Raw genomic sequence first — 24,164 nt, 5'->3', positions numbered from 1 at the left:
ATACCATATTGTGTCTGCATACAAATTTGTTTTGTTCACCATTTTTTGAATTGTTTTCTTTTTAAGCATGTGAGTGATTTAGCGTAAAATACAGCAGCTGCAACTCGTGTTGTTGCCCCATGCTGTGCTGCAATAACAATAAAATTACATAAGGTTTTAAATATGGTACGTTGCCATCTTTTTGATACAGTATTGAATCCAAGCCAAACCCCTTGGCAAACATAATTTTAATGTACATCATTTTTGTAAATGTATGCAGTGGTCATGGCTTGCTCTTTATCCCGTCAGCATACATATTTGCTTTGTTATACTTAGTTTTTTATTTCTGAATGCATTGTTTAGGTCTTTTTTTTTTTTTTTTTACAGTTGTGTGCATTTTTATTGTATGGGCCTAACAGCTGCAAACCTCATTTTGTAGCCCTGTACTTAAAGAGTACTGCAATGGCAATAAAGTTACATAAGATTGCATTGTTTAAATGGATGATATGGCAAAAGTACTCTGCACTTAAGCAGAAGTATAAACACTGGCGCTAAAAAAAAAAAAAAATAGAAGTACTGAATCGTCTCGTTCTCTTTAGTACAGTACAAAGTACAGAAGAAAAATAACTTTTTTCACAAGCTTATACAAATTTTATTCATGTTTTTTAAGCTCTAAAAAAGCTACATAATCAATATAATTATTAATAATGATTAATGTTCAATTATATAGTGCCAACAAACCAATTGCTTATCAAACTAAACACTCTACGTTCTAGTTTAATTTAAAACTGCTCAATTTATGTACAAAGTATACAACAATTAATTAGCATATACATGCGAACAGACAAGAACAAAAATAAACTACTATAGAGTTGCATATTGGAATTTTTTTTAACTTTTTTTTGTCACAGCACTGGCGTTTTATGAAAAACCTCAACTTCCTGTTTCAAAATCCTCTTAATCTTACCATCCTTACCATATCAAATTTGAAAATTTAAGAAGATCGGATCATCTAGGTTTACTTACAAAAGCTTTTATTGTTAGGTGAATCATGGAAATTTGTGGTGCCATATAAGCCACGCCCATTATTGAAACATGGCAAATAATGGGAAGAATGACTGACATCTGTCTAAAAGGTGTCCTGACAAATCTTCGCTTATAGGCGTTCAACAGGTTCCACACAGTAATTAAGATCGTAAAAATAACGTATTTAACTCACGTGGCATTATGTTACAAATTATGGCAATTCGTTTGATTTTTTTTTTTTTTATGATATCATAAAAGTATCAATGGGGAAAAGAATCACTAGGAGCTGAAATTTCTAGCAGATGATTGAAACGTACAATTTCAAAATGCAACGATTCTGACATTTCTATGTGATTGCAGCTGGACCTGCGGGATTTTGTGTACAAAAATGATCATTGTCCAAATTTTGGACCATATGAAACCATTATAATTACAATTTCTGTGATGCATTTTAATATGATTTATGACATTGATTTCCCTGCGATTTTTGTAGCATTCCGTTGAGCGGCGGTCAAATTATGTCAGGCAAACAGAAAATTCTTTGTTGACTTGTGTTTCACTTAAAGACAGTAGGTGGCGTCAATGCTTCATTCATTCATTGTTCATTTCCGTTAAGACATACTTTTTCTATATCTTTATTTACTCTATACAGTATACTATATATGTAAAATTCACTTGTACATTTACTGGATATCATGATTTTTTTTTTTTAACAGAATAAGGAGACGTTTTTCCTGACTTTGTTTATACTGATAAAAACTTGTGTTTGTATATTCAATCAAAATCAGTCAATAAATACAAATATCTGTACTTTGCCATTTTTGGCGAAAATAGTCATAAAACAAATATTTTTTATTATGAGGTTTTATTTTTGTATTTCTTTATCATGACTTAGATTTTATGCTAGCGCCTGGTAATAGTTCCCACGGCGCGTGGCTGTCGACTTGAACTGACACACTGCCACACTTTCTCACGCACGCACGCGCGCGTGAGAGAAAGGCTCCCTACGCGCGCGCCCTGCGTGAGTACGTGCGCGCGCCTGTGTCGTCAAGCGGGCACGCAGGCACGCATGCGGGCGGGCGGGTTCGCTGGCTGACTGGCTGGGTGACTATCATGTGGAGTCCACGCGTGGCTGAAAGTAGGTTAGTACCAGCCGCATAGAAGGAAGGAGCGAACCGCGAGACCACGCGTTACTTCACCGCTTCGAACAACCGCAACACGCGGGGAAGGAAGACCGAGTAGAAAGTAGCGAACTTGAACGCACCATAAACTGAGGTCAGCCTTTTTTTTGGCGCGGGGGCGAAAAGGCTCCACGAAAGGTACGAGGAGTTGCTGTTTTGACAGCTCGGAGCAAGTTCAGTTTTCGCCGCGGCTTTTTCTTTTTCCTCCAGGAGTTTTATTACTCTTATGAAGTAAACCGGCGACATGCGAGGTGAGTAACTTTACTATTATGGAAGTTTGGGAGTCTTGAAAAAAAATGGCTTTTCTGAAGTTCATACTTTTGCGGGGAACACTTAAACGCGCCATGGAAAATTCAGGAAATAAGCGGAAATGTCATTGTCATTTTGCATCACAGGCTTTGTTTTTTTAAGTTATAAGTCTTTAGAACTATATACTTTTAAATTTGTGTCGGGTATTATTTTTCAAATGCGTATGTTGCCTCTCCGGTGACTTGACAGCGGTTATGTAAGAACCAGAGAGGGAATAGGGGAGGGAGGGGGCGAGCAGGCTCATTCAAGCCTGGAGAAAAGGCACTTGGCGCGGCTACTTTTGTGTTAAATTGCACCTTATCGTCATTTTTTTTAACGCTTCTTCACCAACTTGATTTTTCTGACATTTAATTTCACCAGTCAGCATTTCACTTGACCATTAACATTGTTGAAAAACTCACTGCCCGCTAAAGGTGCCCATAAATATGATGGTATAATAATTTTTGTTGTTTTTGAATTTTTTTTTACATTAAGTGTGTTTCTTTCAGCAGTATGGTGGACAGTAAATTATGAAGAGCTGGGGGGGATAGGTGTTGTTCCACTGACCTAGTTCTGTCATTGAGGATTACAGTTTCTGTGTGTGTACGTGTGTAGTCTGAAATCACTTTCCAATGGAGAGGGATGTTCATCTTTTTATATGTTGTGTACTCAATAACCAGATCACTTAGATGAGCTGACGCGAGAGGAAATTGAACTTTTTGATTGAAAAATAAATGTGGACCCCCCCCCCCCCCCCCCCCCCATATATATTGTCTTCACCGCCAACAGTCGCAGTGTGCAGAATCCCCTAATTTTTCCCCCCGTGGAAATAATTGTGGAAAAGTTGCAGTTTAGCATTTTTTTATCTGTGTGCTAATGACCTAAAATGCCACAAGATGGTGACAAAGTTCTGTTGATTATGAAAGTAGTAACGTTTCGAAATATTACAGTTCGGGTGCTTCCTGAAAATTGATATATAAAAAAAAATGCTGACTATGCTGACAGTTTTAAAGTTTTCATTAGTTGTAGCAGCTTAATTTCGCCTGGATAGTCAGAATAATCTAAGTTTTTTCTTAATCAAGTAATTTGGAAATCAATTATTTTTAATGATAGGCTAATTATCATTATTCGTAATATCCCAGTGTTTGAGAACAATTGCGGTGTGTTTAAATAAAATCGGCAATTGGCAAACATTTTTATCATCTGGCATCAATCACACGTTTTCGCAATTGGTGTCACGAGTTTGCTAGTGCGAGTTTCCTGTATAGCGTAACGTGCAAGACGTAACTGGTCAAATCTGCCCCCGCCGTTGTGTGTTGTGATTACAGCATGCGGCGCACTGCTGTGGCAAAGCCGGATATGGGCACAGCAAGCCCGCATTTAAACATGAGGCGCAGCAGGCCGGAGTTCAGCTCGCTTTTCTCTGTCAGCTTGGGTTACTCACATTAACCGCAGGGAACGCCACTCAATCCTGACACCACTGGACGCTTAGATTTTATGTCCCTGTCCCCCCCACCCCTTTCAATAATAGCTAACTAATATGTAAGTAATACCTAAGTAATAGCTAAGTAATAATTCTAAATATACATATGAATATGTATATTTCCTGGAATGTAGCAGTTTCCCTAAAATTTCATGAAATTAATGGAAATATTCTGTTGAATTGAGTTTCAGCCGAAGGGTACGAAAATAAATTACTGATTTATTTTACTTTCTTTTTTTTTAAATAGCATTTACATACCCTAGGTGTATTAGCATGTTGTAACAGACCGCATATCAAAAAACGGGGCATCAGTGCCATCTACTGGTGATTCTTCATCGGCGAAGTTGTTTTCAAGATCGAAATATGCATTGGCGTAGCATCAAATGTTTTCCCGCTCATCTCGTTAAGAGAATTATGACAAATATATTTGTCAACAGCAGTGAATGATTTGGGGTAGTTAAAGGAGAAGTTGACTAAAAAAAAATCATTTTTATTTATCTCGGACCGTGGCCATTCCGTCTCTTGTTGTCGACTAAAAATGACATCATAGTCACTCGGGCGTCGAATCGCAGCTCAGCTTGCAAACATCTCATAACCTAGCTTAAACAGTTGAGCCGCGATTGGTCGAAAATTTGCTTCGTAATTCAATGAGTATTTTCAAGGTGATGCTGCAATGGCGTCGGTCTATGCTTTCATGTCACTGACTGACGGCGTGCTACGAGGAAACCGGTCGGCCATGTTGAGTAGAGCGAGGATCAAAAGGCCCCCGGGGGAGCCGTGGAGCCAAAAGGTCGCCCCGCGCTCTCCAAGAACGCGGCGGCGCAGAGCCCGCGGACTTCACAGCCGCTATCTGTTGGGCGCGCAGCCTTGCCGGAGTTGACAGCCAAAGTCGGAATGTGTCAAGGTGCCCTCGCCTCTCGCTGGCGACTGCACGCGAAGATTCCGTTCCACAATTATCTCCGGCTCGGCCCGGGGGCCTCCGCACACGCTCGATTCGGTGTTTACGGGAGTGAAAAAGATTGCAGCTAAAGTAAATATTTTGCAGAGAAATATTTCTTTGGATTTTGACGGTATCTTGAAGCAAAGTCAGTGCGATTAGCAATATCTGCTTGTTCGACTTTGGATAAGGAGACGTTTAAACAGTTTGGAAAACCGGCTATTAAAAGTCAAGGTGAATTCCTCATTTTGCCGAAGCTCGAGAAGAGTTATTCCAGTACTAACACTTCAGTTTTGATTTTATATTCTGGCTATATCACCCCGCAAGATATGAGCTTATTTAATATACTGACCAAAATGCTACATCTTCTGATTGGATGTATTATCGGTTAAAAAATTTTAAAACCTCCGCTCGGTGATCATCTCCGAAATACTGTTCGTGTTGTAAACAAACCAAATTAATATCATCAATGTGTGTTTATATTTCATCCCTGTAATAAATTCCAAGTATGTCAGCTTTTTGTTTGACTAAAATTAACCTGCGATCGAGTCGAGTAAATTGAGGCGGGTCATAATTTCAGTACGTGTACATTTCACGTCATCTTTTTTTTTTTTTTTTTTTTCTACGTAAAAGTGCTTTGGCTCACCAATAGTGAAACACTGACATTTCCATTTTCCCATGCAAATAAGGTCAAAGGAATGACTATGTAATACTATTATCATAAAACCTGTATTAGCCTGGCAGGAATGTACTGTATTATGCTAGCATGCGCAATTGTCAAATCTGTAAAGAAAATAATCGTAACTCAAAGTCTGTATTTTTTTTATTATTATTGTTAAAGTCAAACATTGTTGACATTACGTTATTGTCCAGACCAGCCAGGACAGAAATGTGTTTACACAATCGCTACAATGCATTAAGATAATTATCTCATCTTGACCTACTTTGGAGTGGATTGTGCCGCCTTTATCCAGCTACGTATCTTACATAAAAAAAAAAAAAAAAATGACCAAACAAAAATGTCAAACCAACAGTGCTGATGGTACAAATTTCCTGACGCTTCTTGTGAGCCACAATTGCCTTCGTTTGTTGTATGAATATCAGCAGGCGGCTACGCAAGATAATTACATTTAAGTACAATAATTGTCGTGGAGACAAGTTAGGGGGTGCTACAATGATAATGAGGTGATTCGGGCGCAAATCAGGGGGGGAAATGTGCTATTTTAAAAGAAGGTATGAAATCGCTGGCCCAATTGGAGCTATCGTCATTTTTCTCCCTCGTCCAAATCTGGATAGAGAAATTTCTGTTATCGTCCCAGTCTAATACGTTGTATGAAGACTTGAATACATTCATCAGTTTTTGTCCAATGTACATGCAATTAAATAATTTTCCCCAGAATAGTGTTATTCAACCTTATTTGAGCCAAGGCACACTTTTTTTTTTCCCCTTTGGAAAAATCTCAAGGCTTACCACCAGACGAAAATTTTAAAATTTGAAACTGTAGCTCATATTAACAACATAAAGTCATTCTAATCAAAGTTAATTATAGAATCGAAGAAATACTGAAAGGACTGTGCAACCCCTGCAACACGCTTCAGCACATACTTTCCAAAAATGTAAAAAATAAATGTCAAATTAGATCATTTTCCACGGCACACTACTGGTTGAAAAACAAAGTCACTGGTATTAGAATGTTTCACTCACTCACTACCAAAGACGGCAAAGATTTTATGGAATAAGTTAGCCTTGTTTTACAAGATGTTTTTAGAATGCGCGCTGACGAAAATGCGTTTTGTGGGCTGTTTTTGTGTTGCGTCGTGACCGCGTGACGCTTCAACTTGGACTCTGGAAACATTCCGCAGCGCAAGTGTAAGTTGATCTGCTGTGTGATTTGTCCTCCTCGTAAATGATGAACGGCCCCACGGCCATCTCGCCGTTCCTGTCGGTCCCCCCGAAACATGCCCGTAAATGTCGGAATTCCCCCCGCGACGTCCGGCCGCATTCGAGGCATGTCGCAGGGCTCCGCCACGGGCCATTTGTACTTTCACCGCTCTACTCCATGGCGCTTGCATCTGTGGGGTAATTACTTTAGCATGCGGCTCATTTTTTAACAGGGCGAGGGTCAGGCCATACGAGACTGTTTGCAAGGTAGGTCAGAGAGGTTAAAATGCTGAATCGTTTCTTAGAAAGAGCCTGTCGATTATTGGAACAGCTGACAGAGGTGAAATATTTGAAACGTCTGCCTTTACTTGGACTGTTACGCAGTATGTAATAACGATACGGCAATAAGCCATAGGCGCCATTCTTTTTTTAAAAGTAGGTTAAGTACTGTAGTATGTCAGGTAAGGCGTGAGTAAATAGGACCTTGAACTGTTTGATTAGCTGGGATGAGGGAGCAAAGTTTGCACTGACAAGCCTTTACAACGCTTTTTGCTGCTAAAGTGCTAACCCAAAACCAACCAACTGGCACCGAGGTGACCATAAAATTGTTGCTTGCCACCGAGGCAAATTAAATATATATATATATATATATATATATATATATATATATATATATATATATATATATATATATATATATATATATATATATATATGGGTTTAAACTGTGAATAGAGGCAATGCAGAAGAGCTCATTCTCCTTTTACACCCTGGTAACAAGTGCCACTGCCACCTACTGGAATGGATGTGCAATTGTACTTTTTCTACTTTTTTTTTTTTTTTTTTTTAGGTAGTTTAAGACCATGAATTAAAGAGACACCGGACTTATTTAACCATCGTGATGAAGAAGTTATTAATTTGACTATAATTAACTTGCCTTTTTTTGTTAAATAGCTTTGAGGGCCATTGACGTAAAATGACGTCAACGGGCCCCCTACTTTGGTGTGACTGATGTCAACTAACTTTTTTTTTTTTTTTTTGTAAGGTAATGGGCAGAGAGATCATCTCAGCAGTTACGTTTTAAAAAATAGCATCGCTGCACTCAGTCCAAATGATCTACTTGCTGTCAAATATGCTCACCCGTGTCCCCGGTATGGTCATGTGACAATTGCAAGCTAAGCCGAAATTATTTGCTAACTTATCCCTGAGTACGTGTAACGTCATGTGGCGAAGTTAGAATTGCTTTTGTGCAATCCGTCAAAAACTCGGCATAAGTAACGAGAGCTCAGTTAAATTTTAATCATTGTGACACCGTTGCCGTAAATCGCTCTCTCCCTTATCATTTTTATGCTAAAACGTGTCTGCTTTTATTGCCCGTATGTCGTAATTACAGAGACATTTATTTGCCTGCGGGATCCGTCGCGCGCCGGCTGCAAGCGGAGCAAAAAATAGATTTATGGTCACAGCTGAAATTTCACTCCCCGATACTTGACATGCTGCGACAAATTCGGAGCTGCGATTGGCTACAGCTGTTCTTACTCTACTGTAGTCTTTGACGGTTAGAATCAATCCAGATGTGGAGCAAGTTTGGAGAAAACTCATCCAGCTTTTGCAAAAGTTGCAATCCGCACCCTTAGTTTGTTTCAAAATGAGAAGAAAAGGAGGCGGGGCTTCCTCCTCTTCCTCCTCCTCTGGCTCGAATGGGAAAGTGTGTCAGTGGAGCAGCTCTGGCTCCGCGGCCCGACTTTGCCGGTCAGCTGACTGGCAGGTGAGCCGGCGAGTCCAAACGTTCAAGTCACCCTCCCGGCAGCCAATGGGAACGGAGGCGGGCGCCGGAGCGACGTCACTCGGTTGCCGGGACAACCACCTTGTGAATGCGTGCGTTTGTGGAATGCGGCCAGACTGCTGTTATATAACACGCTGGCGGGAGGGGGGGGGGGGGGGGGCTTGGAGAGGAGCAATACAGAGCAGCAGATTTTTTTTTTTCCATTCCACTGCCTTTTATTTACAGTATTTCTTTTTTCATAACCTTCCGATGCAGGACGTGAATTCAGGCCAGCCCCTCTGTACAGACATGCAAAAAATGTCACCTGTCGCCATTGTGCAGGAAGTCCGGATGAAAAATGTCCTTTTTTTTTTTTTTTCCGGATGGCTCTCATTTTCTTTTCAAGTGTGTGACTCAGATCTAATCTCATCTTCAGCAAGCGGAATGTCTTTTGAGGCTGCTGAATTCTGGGTATTTTGTCCAAAAAGTTTGTATGAGCAACCAAAGGCAAAAGCAGTCAAAACAGGACACTGGAAAAACATTTAATCGTCAAAAAAAAAGTCTGAATAAACTCATTGAGTTATTCAGAATTCTGTGACAAAGGAGGAATGGGGTTCAGCTAAAATATGGGTTGTTACTAAAACTAAAATTAAGTAAAATGGGTTAATTGTTGCTTCTGAGAAGGGAGGGGATTTAATTTTAGTCATGTATCTACCTTAAAAAAAATCATCAAAAATTAAAAGAGGCCAAATTGAGTCAACAACCGACTGATAGAATTTATTGGGTAATTTATTTATGAACAACACCCCTCAAAACAACATTTTAGGTTGTTTATGGGTTATTCGTTTTGACCCAACATACTGGGCTAAATCCAAAATTGGTTTTGTCCAAAAAAAAGTAATCAAAATTGGTTCTTTTTTGTAGATTACTCATTCAGGTTGAGTCAAAAGAATCTACACTTTTTTTTTTTTTCATTCAAGTACCTACAAATTAAGTCAAAAATAGACTGACATGACTTTTTTTCTTTATTTATTTAGCCCGATTGTCGAGTCAAAATAAACTATCCACAAACAACATTTTAGGTTGTTTATGGGTTATTCTTTTTGACCCAACCTACTGGGCTAAATCCAAAATTGGTTTTGTCCAAAAAAAAAAAAAAAGTAATCAAAATTGGTTTGTTTTTGTGAATCTACACTTTTTTTTTCATTCAAGTACCTACACTCTAGAGACCATTGGGTAAAAACAACCCAAATCAAGTCAAAAATAGACTGACATGACGTTTTTTTGTTTATTTATTTAGCCCGATTGTCGAGTCAAAATAAACTATCCACAAACAACACTTTAGGTTGTTTATGGGTTATTCGTTTTGACCCAACCTACTGGGCTAAATCCAAAATTGATTTTGTCCAAAAAAAAAAAAAAAAAAGTAATCAAAATTGGTTTGTTTTTGTGAATCTACCCTTTTTTTTTCATTCAAGTACCTACACTCTAAAGACCATTGGGTAAAAACAACCCAAATTAAGTCAAAAATAGACTGACATGACTTTTTTGTTTATTTATTTAGCCCGATTGTCGAGTCAAAATAAACTATCCACAAACAACATTTTCGATTGTTTCGTGGGTATTTCACTTTGTCACAACTTTTTGGACCGAATGAGGAAATGGGCTAAGTCCAAGTCCAGTTTTTAGATGAGCTAAACCCAATTGCGCTTTTCCCGGTCCAGATCCTCAGAAATCTACTTGTTTTTCCGGATGAGCCCCGCAAGCATTTTGTTCCTCATAGAGGAGGACAACGACGAGGAGAAGGAAAAGGAGGAGGAGGGACGGAGAGGTGCTAGCCATGAAACTTTATAACCTGGGGCCTCAGCTAATGCAATTGACCTGCTATTCTGGGCTGAAGGAGGCCCAGCTACTTAGATAAACAACATAATGAAAAGAACATGCTGTACCGCGGTAAGAAGGCTCAGGCTTCCGCAACCAAGGCGAGGTGCATAATGTATACGCCGGCTCCGGTGTCAATCACAGGACGCCGTTTTGCGCATGGAGCCGCGTCAAATTTTTGACTCCGCCCATTACCGGCAGCGCGTCGCCCGGCGTCATTTTTGATTGTTACCGTCGAAATTCGGAGTTATTGGAAGGTACGAGGAAGTTTTTATGCAAATGAACGCTTACAATAAGGGCTTATTAAAAAAAAAAAAAAAAGCGTGTTCCACGAAAAGGCGCAGCTTTTCCTTCTTTTTCTGGTCAGTGTGCATTCCAGCGCGTTACAATTGTGTGGCTCAGATAATCGTTTCCAAAAACAAACCACCGTGACTTGAGAGAAGACTTTCATTTGTTATGTGAACACATTCATTAAAAATAAATCAGCTTTCCTAATTGGAATGATTGGAAATGCCAAAATATGTTTGAAGAAGAAGAAAAATAGCTCTAGATTTACAATTGATTCATGGATTGGATACATTTTCAAATTTGAAATGTGCAGAAATGGAGCTTTTCAACAGTAAATCTCTTTTTTTGTAGTCCAAGAATTCAAAACATTTCCTTTTGGGCTATTTTAAAACCAGTACCACAATCACCGTTTCTTTTAAATAGTCAAGTTATAATAATGATATGTGTTATGGAAATTAAAGCGTGTTTAAAAAATAAAAATGTGAGTCACTGAATCATGACAGATGAATCAGTTATTTAAAAAAATCATTAGTTGGATCCCTATTATGTTGTATTAACAAATAACTGAAATAGATACTGAATAAGGTAAATAAAAAAGCATTTTTTTGCATCGTGTTGAATTCATGTTGTGCACAAATTGGCCACTGGGGGCAGTATAATAATAGTTTCTTTTTCATAGTTGCAGGAATAGTTGTTTTAATTCTAAATTTTAGTTCAGATATCCGTTATGTAAATCCCCAACCACAGGTCTGCGGCCACATACTGGTCCGCAGATATTTTGGACTACAGAATGTACTGTGTTTCATTTCAATATTTAAAGATGCACTCAATTGGCAATTCTTTTCACTCCCTAGCCCAAATAGAAGTGATCCCCTGCAAAATCTGCGGGGACAAATCCTCAGGGATCCATTATGGCGTCATCACCTGTGAAGGTTGCAAGGTGAGTTCCTCACATTTAAACAAACACATGACTGCCATTAAAAAAAATGACATCTGCGTCGTATCCAACTATTTATTTTTCTTTTCGCCCCCTCAAAATTTGGACCGTGAACATGTGTGTTTTGTTTTTTCCCTCAAGGGTTTCTTCCGACGCAGCCAACAGAACAATGCTATGTACTCCTGCTCGCGACAGAGAAACTGCCTGATCGATCGGACCAACCGTAACCGCTGTCAGCACTGCCGGCTGCAGAAATGTCTCGCTCTGGGCATGAGCCGTGACGGTGAGTACTGTCCAAAAGCACTCACAGGTCTTTTCTTTGCTCTGCTAAAAATGAACTTACTTATCCAACTCCTTCCTGTGAGTCTCCTGTAGTACAAGTTAATAATAAAGTTTGAGGACCGCATAAAATGACGCGGCGGGCCGGATCTGGCCCCCGGGCCTTGAGTTTGACACCCGTGTCAAAACGACATTTGGATCCATTTCGATTTGCGTGTGGCATTATTATTTAAAAGCGATGTCATTTAACAGGTTTCGGGAAACAAGATATGACTGAAATGTTTCCCTCAAATTTACTCAATTACTTCTGTTTAGCAGGTATAGACAAAAGAACCCGCAAAATATATTTTAAGCAAGCAAGCAAGACTCGTTTTCAACGATCGCTTGGTCACTTTTGTTTTTTTTCCTTACGTGTTGAGACAAAATTTGCGGTTAACCTTTGGGTATGCCGGCACTCAAAAATAAATTGTGGCGCAATTAAGGTGTAATTATCCCTTGGCATGTTGGCGACATTTTCACAATCACAAAGAGATGGAGCCGGCTGAAGAACCCGCTAAACTAATTCCAATTTCTGACGTTATGCTCCTAAAAAAGTGTGCATCCCATATAGTACAAGTACTACAGTATGCTCAATAATTAGTACAGATTATACAACTCATTTTTACAGTTTTTCATGTAAAAATTTGTAAAACTTTTCTTCCCCGTCCCCCCAAAATACATGCAAATGATTTTTGTGTAACACCATTTGTTTTATTTCCAGTTCGTTCTGCTAGAAACTTGCATCGCTGACGCTGAATTTTTTTTAAAATGGAGTCGCTAGAAACACAATTTAGAAATAAGCTGCTTCAAGAGCCAATAAATTTGCTCTTAATTTGAAAAGAAAAATCTACTGTTCCTGTTACTGCAAACTAGACTTGTGACACCTGCAGAAAAAATCAAATAGATTCAAATTAAGATCCCACCTACCTCCAGAAGTTCTTTCAACCAAATTTGTGAACTGTTGTTTCAATGTAAATACAAGCTTGCTTTGTTACAGGACAAATAAAGCTCATAAATCAAGTTCTAGTCCACAATCTCCTTGTTCATTTGCTCAATGCATGTAAATATTGTTTTTTTTCATAAAGCAATACATGATCTATTTTTGTTCATTCACGTCCCGTATTTTGCTCTATTGAAGTCCCCACAATGCGTCCGTCATGCTGTTTTGTCCTATATTCCCCACTAAATTTCCATTTGTTGTCGTGGCAGCCGTGAAATTCGGCCGCATGTCCAAGAAGCAGCGCGACAGCCTGTACGCGGAGGTCCAGAAGCACCAGCAGTCCCAGGAGTGCGCCGGCATGGCCGCCCTGGAAGACAACGGCGACACGGGCGACCACGGCCGCGCCTACAGAAGAGTGTCCGGCACGGCGCTCGGCGATCTGGACGACTTCACCATGCTGCCCGACGGCCTGCTCTTCGACCTTCCGCTGACCCCCGAGGACGGCGGCGAGTACGGCAACCTGGACATGCTCGCCGGCAGCGCGGGCAGCAGCTCGTCCTCTCAAAGCTCGCCGGAACAGACCGGCTTGGACTTTACCGAGGGAAACCACAGCATCAAGCACGAGTACCAGCTCTTGCACGATTCTGGGCTCTTCTCGCACGCCATCCTCAACCCGCTGCCCGAAGGCTGCTCCTTGCTCGACCTCGGTACGCGCGACCTTTCGGAAATCGCCATAAAGCGATCCCGAGAGTGACGGTCATCTTAATGCTGATTTTCTCTCCGCTCAGAGCACATAACTCAGTGCGTGGTGAAATCCCATATCGAGACAAGCCAGTACACCACAGATGAGCTGAAGAGAATGGCGTGGACCACGTATAGCATGGAAGAGACACGAATGTACCAAAACAAGGTATGACGTCAAACAGGAGAGCTTAATCCCTGCTAATGGCGCTATTGCACCAACAGTCACAAAAAAAATGCCAAATATTTTTTTTACTTTCAAAATGGCACTGCGTGTTCATTCCTAAATGCTTGCAAATGGAATTTATTCGATGGCAAAGTTTGACCATATGACCGTTGACACCCAGGTCTCAAAGCCACACACACTCAAAGTCACAGAAATACAACAAATTTATTTTTCATGCGCATTGAACACCTTAACACATTTTTCCACTCGCTGTTGACTGAAAATGATGTCACATGTGCTCAAGTCTCAGGTACCAACAATGGCTCACCCGTTGGTCATGTGACTCACAAGCTAAGCTGTGATTGGATGTTAATTTCCATCGAATGCAAGGGGAAAAATGTGTTTTTGAAGTTTGACGTCTCAGAATTTTGGCCTGCCTTGGTGGATATATATATATATATATATATATATATATATATATATATATATATATATATATATATATATATATATCAAGTTCATTTTGAGTTTTTGGGTTGAAGTAGGCTTTTCAAACACACTTTGCCATTTGATAAGATTTTCTTTGATGAGAAAAAAAAAATTACAATCCTGTCACGTTGTCGCACTTAAGCCGCAAATTCCAAATAGGGCAAAACAAACAAGATAATCATCTTTTTGAAGAATCCAAGCAAAATCAAAGAAGCGAATGCTTGTCTTGTTCAATGTACTTTCTTCAAATAGTTTTTCCTAACCACACAAAAACCTATCAAATTACTTGTGGGCTAATCAAACAGACAAGATATAGGTCAAATCTAATAATAGCGTAAACAGATGAGTGACTTATTGTTCTCCAAGACTAAGTGTATTTTGTATGCTGTTTTTTGTTTTTTTTTTCTTGCTGCTGCCAGTCAGCTGAGGCGATGTGGCAGCAGTGTGCCATTCACATCACCAACGCCATCCAGTACGTGGTGGAGTTTGCCAAGCGCATCTCTGGCTTCATGGATCTTTGTCAAAATGATCAGATTATCCTCCTCAAAGCAGGTCAGTAATCCTCCAAATCAAAGTTTTAATTGTATTTTTAACGACGCTATGATAGTTAGTGCCTGAACAAACTTGTCATTTTGGGGGTCTTCTGAAAGTGGAGGATTTGGCAAAGCCAGTGTTTTGGATCATAAAGTGACTACGTTTCATACAAATCACCAAACTTACCATTCAACCACTGAATCCATTTAATCAGAACACTTTTATACAGTCCGCCATACGTAACTGCTCACCCTTTGCCCATAAATACCCAAAGTTGCGCTGCATCCGTGACTAGTCAACTTTTAAATCTATCCGTGTGGCCAATGTTCTGCTAGGTAGCTAACACTATTCTAACAAACGACGGTTTATCCGGTCCAAGTATGCAAACTCCCTTTGTCAAACAATATCGCGTTGTCAAAGAAAGGGCCACTAGTTTATTGCTAACCTAATGTGAAATATTATAATGGCATAATGAAAACTAGCACGGTTGATCAATTAATTCAAATCCTTTGTAACAACCGCGACGTACACAGACGAGGTATTTGATAAAAGACCATTTCAAAAAGCCGTAACCTGGAAGGCATATGATATAACTGGCTTTCACCGCTAATACGAAAAATAAAATCCCTACTACACATCCGCATTTGTGTTTTGTGTTCAGTGCAGCTGCAAGCTGTTGTGGCAAGAAAATGGCCCTGTGGGATTACGGCTCCCCTGCCGCGTGTATTTATTATTTGGCCGCCTCTTAGCTTTGCTAGCCGTCCGCGGTGTCACATGAAAGTGCACACGCGGTACATTGGCCTCAAGGGGCCCGCCGACTTCCCCGAGATTCACAATCACAAGCATGCAGCGTGACTTGAAAAGCGCGCCGCTGTCCTCCGTCTGAAGAATGGCGGTCCTTGTCTGGACCGCGCCGCCGTTATTGTGCCGAGCGAAACAAATTTGCCATTTGGAAATTGAGCTGCGTTTCCGTGTCGCATCGCGCGTCATCGTATTCCGATTCAATATTTAGGTGGCATACCTATTGAGGCCTGATGTTATTTCGAAAAACTAATCATATCTGCCAAACTAGCTTCAGTCCAGCTAACCTCCCTGTGTGAGAGATCGTACATTTTTGCTCACAAGTCAAAGCAAAACAAATCGGTCAAACGACGTACCGTCTCCAAAAACGTAGTCGAGCCCAGGTGGCCTCCCATATGTTTTTTTTTTTTTTGCGCCTGCACATCAGAGCACAAAAACCTGATTATGTCATATCTTGAAAAAAAGTAGTCACTCCCAGCTGACATCCCATACGTACATCCAGATTGTTTTTTTTTCCCACACGTCAAAGCAAAAAAAAAAAGACAAACTACTCATAACATATCTCGATAACTAGGTTACCTAGTTAACCTCGCATAAGTTATTTACTGCGCATTTTGAAGTTATGCTTGCAAGTCAAAGCGAACAAAATCAGACAAAAGATTTCTACCTCAAAAAACTTTCGAGCCAAAGTAACCTGCCATGCGTTACTCATATCTTGAACAATGCTCTCAAGTCAAAGCATAAAAAAAAGACAAATCATTATCTCGAAAAACTTAGTCGAGCCTAAGTGACCTCTCATACTTTGAAGCAAACATCATATTTTGAAAAAAATCAGCCTAACAACAGATTAAATTTCAAAAAACTTGGTCAAGCCTATGTAAACTCCCATGCGTTACTCATATCTTGAATTTATGCTCATAAGTCAAAGCAAAAAAAAAAAATCTGCCAAACGTCAGTTCATATCTCGAGAATCCTACTCAAGCAAAATAACGGGACAAACCACGGCCCACATCAAGACGTGAACTCGTCCCGTTCTTTGACGTCTATAGCCGTCAATGGCGGCGAATGAGTCAGTCGGTCGCATTTTTAGCTCATCCTGGCAGGCGGTTGTCAAATTGACGTCTCCTCTGTCGCCAGGCTGCATGGACGTCCTTCTGATCCGAATGTGTCGAGCCTATAACCCCATCAATAACACATTCCTCTTTGATGGGAGGTTCGCCCCCGCTCACTTCTTTAAGGCGCTCGGTGAGTCGCCCCTTCTTCTCGCAGCTCCTTCCCTCGTCACGCTCCTTCTCTTGACATCCGTGACGACTCTCTATTTGCCCCCCCCCCCCGCCCCGCAGGTTGCGATGACCTCGTGACGGCCGTGTTCGACTTGGCCAAAAGCCTGAGTCGTATTCAGATGTCTGAAGAAGAAATGGCGCTGTTCACCGCCGCTGTGCTGCTCTCGCCAGGTAAATGGAAACTCAATAGCATTTGTTTTTATAGTTTTATGTGGGATACAGCAACCTTTATTGTGGAAGGTTCTTCAAAGAAAATGTATTTATGATGATGATATTGATGATGATGATGATTATTATCGGTAATAGAAAGTAGTAGGCCAGAATTCCATATCAATAGTGAGCGATTTTTCCAACAAACTTGCGGCCCACTAAATGTTGGCCTTGGCGCTGACTAGTACCCGGTGGCGCTATATTTATTTATCGTTTTTAGAACAATGCGCATTCATTAAAGTTGCAAAAACGGCACAGCGTCTTTCATCTCGATCCCTCCCTCCTCCTCCTCCGTGCGTAATATCTCAGCCCTACCCTCCATCTTCACAGAGAAGGAGAAAAATAGTTAATTGCTGCTATTAACTTCAAAGCGGTTGCTTGTTCACACTTCTATGCAATATTTTTCCTCCTATATTTCATCATTTTGATTAGCTTAAAAAAATGTTAGCTGGTGCAGAAAAAATGCGTATTGTGTAAATTTTAAATGACTAAATGCTAAAATTCTTACTATAAAGCCGTATTATATAAAGCGTTTGATACAGATGAAATCTGCTCTGCGTTAAATTTAAATCTTAATATTCTTCTTCTGCTTTAAGCCCTATTTTTTATTTTGTTATTTTTAGAAAAGACCTATGGGCGACTCGTGTTGTCCTTGGGGCTAATTACTACGTGATGGCACCAATATCTTTTGAGAACAATGCACATTTTTAAGAAAGTAGCAAAAAAGGCACAGTGTGTATTTCATCTCCTTCCTTTGTGTGTAACTGCTCACCCCTCCCCTCTCTTTTCGCAATCGGGTAAAAATAAGTTAATTGATGGTTATTAGCTCCAAAAACATTAGCTTGCTTAAGCCGATTCTATTCTAACCTGTTTACTGTAGAAAGGCCTTAAAAAAGTCACAAACTAGTCCACAAAATGGTATCTTTTACGAATACTTTATTTTTAAAACTCTTTTTAGCAAGCCGTTGATTCACATCTTTTCAGTTCGATTTCAAAGTTGTTCCATAAACTGACCTTCAACAAATACACATATTTGCTTTAGCATTGAATTGCCCCTTGGTGGGTAGAAAAAAAAAACAATGCAGATAACTGGCACTCGGCTATAAACCGCAGGGCTCAAATCATGAGAAAAAAGTTGAAATATTAAACACAAATTATTTTTTTTCCCGCTTCTCGTAGACCGACCCTGGCTGACGGACGTGCAGCAGATCCAGAAGCTTCAGGAGAAGGTTTACGTAGCCCTCCAGCGCTGCTTGCAAAAAGGCGGCGCATCAGAAGAGAAACTGGCCAAGGTACGGCTGCAGTTTGGCCCGCCCCCCCCGTCAACCTGGCACAAGTTGTCCCGCCAAATCTTTTGCTGAATAATTTCCCTCTCCTCCAGATGGTGTCCAAACTCCCCGTCATGAAGTCCATTTGCAAGCTCCACATCGACAAACTGGAGTTCTTCCGTCTGGTCCACCCCGAGACGGCGTACACCTTCCCCCCGCTGTACCGGGAGGTTTTCGGAAGCGAAATCACTTTCCCGGACTCCACGGAGGGATAGGCGTGGCGGCGCGCTTGGAGAAAACGAAAAATCCAAACAAAAGCCAGAGAGACCGTGTGAGGAAGCGAGCGGGAGTTTAAACGACGAGGTGGCGAAACATCTCGACGGCAATCCCGCACGCTCACGCTTTCCAACACACTCCTCTCACCTCGGAACCGCCGAGCGACCCACAATGCCCCGAGGGCGCCGCGCCCGAGGGCGCCCGCTACGAGAAAGGATTCAAGAGTGGCCTAGACGATTTCTAAACCTCCAAATTATTTTTTTAAGTCCGTAAATAGCAGACGCCGTTTCTACTACAGTTCTCACAGTTCCGGTAAGCTATGGTTGAATGTAAACCCCGCCCCTTGCCCCGCCTACCAAGGCCCGGAGGCCTGATTTCCGAATGTATATATTTGAAATCCTCACTTACCTCGCGCGCGTTTTCTGTTTTTTCGTTGCCGTTCCGGTAGCAAGCCGTTTTTCACTCGGCGTCTGTTGTCGCCTTTTCGCAGGGTTCTCGCGTGCGAACAAAGCGTTCAAAGGGACCATGATCAAACTCACAACCGTTGGTTTTTTTTTGTTTGTTTTTTTTTTCACTCGCTCTCATATTTTTTTTTTTCATAGTGCACCCTCAGACGCTGACCTTTTTGATGCAATTGTTACCTCAGTCCCATGCGCCTTTTCACAAGATGAGATTGTGAACATATTTTTAGAGTTCCCATTATATATATATATATATATATATATATATATATATATATATATATATATATATATATATATATATATATATATAATAAAAACAGATATTTTAGATGAGCTTCATTTTCCATCAAAGGGAAAGCATTGAAAGAAGACACTAGGGAGCTGAAATTTCACCCAGATGGTGACATTTTGTCAAAGTTTGAAATGGCATGACCAACTTCCAGGAATGTGCCATCCCTTGGCTAGAATACTGCTTAAGAGTTCAAATTTTTTTAAGTGCAATGTGAAGCAGAATTGACTCCAAAGACAGTTTTAAAAAAAATGCCATTAATTCCCACGGAAAGTTTTCATTTTGAGATATTCCCAAATTTGGCCGGAAATTTCTCATCTCCGTCGCAAACAAGGTTCCATTGCACCACGTTAACCCCGACAGCTGAAATAATGACCAGAGCCGTACTTGCAGTCATGTGCTATATGGCCACAGCGTTTTTTATCGGAGGGGGCGGAGCCAAAGGCTAAAGCGAGGACAGATGGGAGGCGGGTTTATTTAAGCTCCTTAGACGTCGCTTTGAAGGGATTTCTGATCCGCGCCATCTCTCGTTGCCGTGGCGCTGGTTGACTTCCATCGTCAATCCGGGATTTTTTTTTTTTTTTCCCGTAAAACAAAAACTAAATTAATTTGTAAACAAGACATAAAAATTGTGAACGTGCGAGGATAGGTTCCACAAACTTTGATTTCCAATCCCTCCACTATTACCTTTTGACCCTTTACTACCTCATTTCTTCTCAAAACATTCATACGGAAAAAGCTTCTGCATGATTTAAAGCGCTCACAAAATCGTTTTTGAAATTTCAGAATGAACTCGAAATGTGCTGTCGCATCGCTAGGTGAACTCGACTTGACCTTCTGAAAACTTTCAAATGCGCTTCCAAATCTTCAATGGCTAAGTAATTGTAGCACAACTAGCTTTTAGCTAACAAAATAATTCTGAACTTTTTCTGTGGCTCGTCCAGTGTTGTAATCTGACACTGAGTTTACAGTGCCATCTGCTGGTCGCAACTGGACTGTACTAAATGAACTAAATATTAAAGTAATTAATTACTTTGGGTTCTAAATTACACAGTAGTCAATTACTGTGTAATTAAAGTAATCAAATATTTTTGGCAATTAAGTACCAAAGTAAACAAATATTTTACATGATTAAGTATTAAAGTAATGAATTATTTTAGACATTAAAATAATTGGGTATTTCGTGTACTTTACTACCAATGTAAAAGTTGTAATTTCGGTAACTTAATTAAGAAAGAAATTGATGACTTAATTGATACCTAATTACCTCATCAATTACTACTTAATTCTAATGTCATTCAATTAAGTAGCTAAGTCATCATTTTCTTTAGTACTTGATTTCCAAATCTAGTTTAAAAGTAATCAATCACTTTAATATACAATGCATTTAGTAGCAGCTATTTTTAGAACCCACTGCCCAAGTAATTAATGATTTTAAGTAATCAAATACTGAAATAAACAAATACTTTGTGTAATGCAGTCCTAAAGTAATGAATTACTTTTGACACTAAAGTACAAATATTCCGAAGGTCAAATTTCGTTTACCTACTGACGTATGACATTTTACGTTTTGTCCACTTTTTGTGATTACCGCACAGGTAAAATAAATGGATTTAAAAGCCTGTCGTCAAAAGTGAAAAAAAATACAAATGATCAGTATTCCGTAGTAGCTAGCGCTAGGGGCGTAGCCAAAAATCTTTCTATCGGGGTGGCTCGAAATAAAATCACATTTTTTTTTAATGATATGAATTTAAATGTAATTATGCAATTCTTAGTGTGTAAAAATGGCAGAAATATATCAAAATTTTGACCCTGGCCACCATGTAGCTCCGCCCCTAGCTAGCGCTAGCTTCACTGTCTTTGTTGTAGCATATTGAGACAATCACACATCGGACGTGAAATATTTTCATCGGGATTGCGAGAAACTGCTTGAAGAAGCTGTTGGCCATACAGCGAAAGGTCACAAGTAGCATTTAATTAAAAAAAAAATAAAATAAAATGATAGCGGGATTGTGCAATCGGGCCTTTGTTGCCATACAAAGTAGCATAGACTTTTTTTTTTTGTCGAAAAAGCACTTTTTTCGACTTTTATTGTGACGAATTAAAAGCCGATTCATGCGGATTGTAACAAGGTGCAATACTTTTTTTTTTTTTTTTCTTGACTCCACAACGGTTGCAATCCCCCAGGCCGCAATTTTAGCGGGACGAAAAGTTTCCCGGGTTGAAGTTCCTCAGGGTGATAGCCGGGATTTCTGTCCCGTCCCGCGGTGTCGTCGACCCGGCGCCGACAAACTGTAGACGACCTTTGAACCTTGATCACTGTGTACAGTTCATGTTGTGAATGTCGGATTACGGAAAGCGTCAAACGCTTTCGATGATTGTCGTTGCGAGACACGTGGCGTCATAGATGAAATAGTTTATTCATACTAGAAAAGAAAAATGTCAAAAAAAAAATGGAGAAAAATTTAAATACTTATAAAATATGAATTATAATCACTGATCCTTGTCTTGGTTTTGATGCATTCTTCAATTTTGTCCTGAGATGTACCACGATATTTTCCCGATAAGTTTAGTGTCCTTTTCGTCTTTCGGAGAGTTGTAATTATATTTTTTTTAAAGAGCATTTTTAAATATGTCTCCCTAAAAGTTTCTCTTTTTTTTTGTTGTTATTGTTGTCATGATCCTTCTGTTTATGATATTGTCGCTCTATTTTAAGATTATTATTATTATGGAATCATGATAGATTTAAATGAGAACTAATTTATGTCTTGTCATGGATATACGAGCCAGAGCGGTTATTAACACGAAAGTGTTATTGCACAATGGTGATATACTTTGTGGATTTAAGAATGTAATAAAATTTTTACAATTAAAAAAAAAAACTCCAGTGCAATGAGTGATCATTTGTTCCAGTCTCGCCCGATACTTCATAAAAAGGTAATTGAATTATATAAAGCTTTTATTTAACATGATTGATTGCAGAACCTTTTGTGTGCAACTTGCCCACCAGGGGGCAGTGTAATCCAGTCATACAGACTTATGAAGAATTGAAGAAGTGACTTTGTTAGTTGCAGTAACTTGAGGGGAGAGGAAAAAGAATATACCTGTGAATATTATTGTCTACATGTGTTGCACCACCGTTGGTATTCGAATATCAATTCCATAAAAGCTATAACTGAAGCGATTTTTGCTAGTATGCTGCACTTTTAGCATTGGCTAATTAGTTTCTCTTGATAATTTTAGTTCAAAGGCGGATGGATGAGTGAAATTTTACTTCATTTTATAATCTAATGACAATTTATTTCCTAAATTCCAAAAACAGATATCGTCATTTAGACCATTACCATAGGTGTCGAACTCCAGTCCTCGAGGGCCGGTATCCTGCATGTATTACGGTTTTATTCAAATTATTAAAAATTTCTTCAGGAGTTCGAAAATTATCTTAACCATTTAAATCAGGTGTGTCGGAGAGAGAAAGTTGAAAAACATGCAGGATACCGGCCATCGAGGACTGCAGTCTAACACCTTTGATTTAAAGTGTGCCCTCGCAATATCATGGCTCATTCGTTGGGACTTCATTTTATCGTAGATTTTCATTTATATCCATAACTTATTCTATTGCAGGTTTACCTTGCTTTTACTGCCTTTTAAGTCAAACTAGTCAAAAAAAAATATCAATTTAATGTATAACTAAAAGGAACAAAAGCGAAAACACTTTGTGGATTTTCATTTATGTCCATACGTTTATTGCAAATTTACCTCGCCAATTTTCTTTATTTACTCTTCCTAAATCAGGCCGGACAAAAACACGTACAAAAGCAAAGTTAAAAGAGCTCTACTTTGCGGGTTTAAGTTACTGTGGATATTTTGGGGGGAAGTAACCCCTGCAATAAACGAAGGAACCCTACAATAATAATAAACTTAGTATAAAAGTAGTGCCACTCTGACACCCTCTGGTCAGTCGTAATATTGCCACAAATTTGGTTTCTGGTTGAATAGAATTAAGTACAATATACTTTTTGAGATTTTTTTGTTGTGTTGCATTTTATTATTTTAATTTTAAACAACGATAGTAAATGTATAATAAATTAATCATTTTAATTTATTCAGCCTAAATTTCAAAGGTTAGGTTACCAGAAAAGCAAGTCAAACATATGTAACTCATTGGTGCCACCCCAGAATCTGGAGGCTCCCAGGGGCAAGTGATTTGTGCAGTGATTTAATTAAATTCCCCCCAGGAAAGTTGTAACACATACTTGTAAGCAAATGTCAGATTCCCCGTAAACTATTAGAATGGCGGTCTTGGTGACATGTGGCAGTTTAATGCTCGTATGAGATATTTCTTATACATGTGTTCAAAGACCACCAAGACACAAGTCATGTGATAACTGATGTATTTGCAGAAATTAGTATCGTATTTTTTTCTTTTTAGCAAAAGAAACAAACTAGAAAAAAGGTGCATCAGCAAAAAAAAAAAAAAAAAAAAAAAAAAACTTCAATTTCTACTTTCTGGTAAACGTAGCTCCACGAAAAACGAGGGAACAATGCATCCGAAGACCTCGTCAAATGTGTTTGCATCATTTACGACCATAGCTTTTTTCTATTGCGGGTTTACGCCACTATATAGCTTGCAATATTTCTTCCTTTTAAGTCAGACCAGTCTAAAAATAGCAATTTTATTCATACAAATAAATTCAAGTTTAGCTTTACCTCGCTATTTTTCTTCCATATAAGTCGG

General features: G+C 39.5%; 1 protein-coding gene across 3 annotated transcripts in view; it reads left to right on the top strand.

Annotated features, from left to right (window-relative positions):
• Window positions 1-22,313, top strand: part of rorca (RAR-related orphan receptor C a) — a 37,205-nt gene extending 14,892 nt beyond the window's left edge. For 2 of the 3 annotated variants that reach the window (XM_088426581.1, XM_088426579.1), the window contains exons 2-10: window positions 11,565-11,650; window positions 11,789-11,930; window positions 13,175-13,612; window positions 13,694-13,815; window positions 14,721-14,853; window positions 16,774-16,881; window positions 16,980-17,090; window positions 18,309-18,421; window positions 18,511-22,313. In XM_088426581.1, coding sequence (XP_088282707.1) covers window positions 11,822-11,930; window positions 13,175-13,612; window positions 13,694-13,815; window positions 14,721-14,853; window positions 16,774-16,881; window positions 16,980-17,090; window positions 18,309-18,421; window positions 18,511-18,672 — 1,296 coding nt within the window. In that variant the 5' untranslated portion in view covers window positions 11,565-11,650; window positions 11,789-11,821 and the 3' untranslated portion in view covers window positions 18,673-22,313. Of the gene's footprint in view, window positions 1-2,066; window positions 2,438-11,564; window positions 11,651-11,788; window positions 11,931-13,174; window positions 13,613-13,693; window positions 13,816-14,720; window positions 14,854-16,773; window positions 16,882-16,979; window positions 17,091-18,308; window positions 18,422-18,510 lie in introns of those variants that run through there. The other variant, XM_088426580.1, reaches the window with a different exon arrangement.
• Window positions 22,314-24,164: the final 1,851 nt, after the last annotated feature.

The sequence above is a fragment of the Hippichthys cyanospilos genome, chromosome 10 (genome assembly GCF_059441005.1).
Source record: "Hippichthys cyanospilos isolate Australia breed blue-spotted pipefish chromosome 10, RoL_Hcya_1.0, whole genome shotgun sequence".
NCBI classification, from domain to species: domain Eukaryota; kingdom Metazoa; phylum Chordata; class Actinopteri; order Syngnathiformes; family Syngnathidae; genus Hippichthys; species Hippichthys cyanospilos.
The sequence above is the reverse complement of the archived record's forward strand: the minus strand, read 5'-3'. Positions and strand labels throughout refer to the sequence as shown.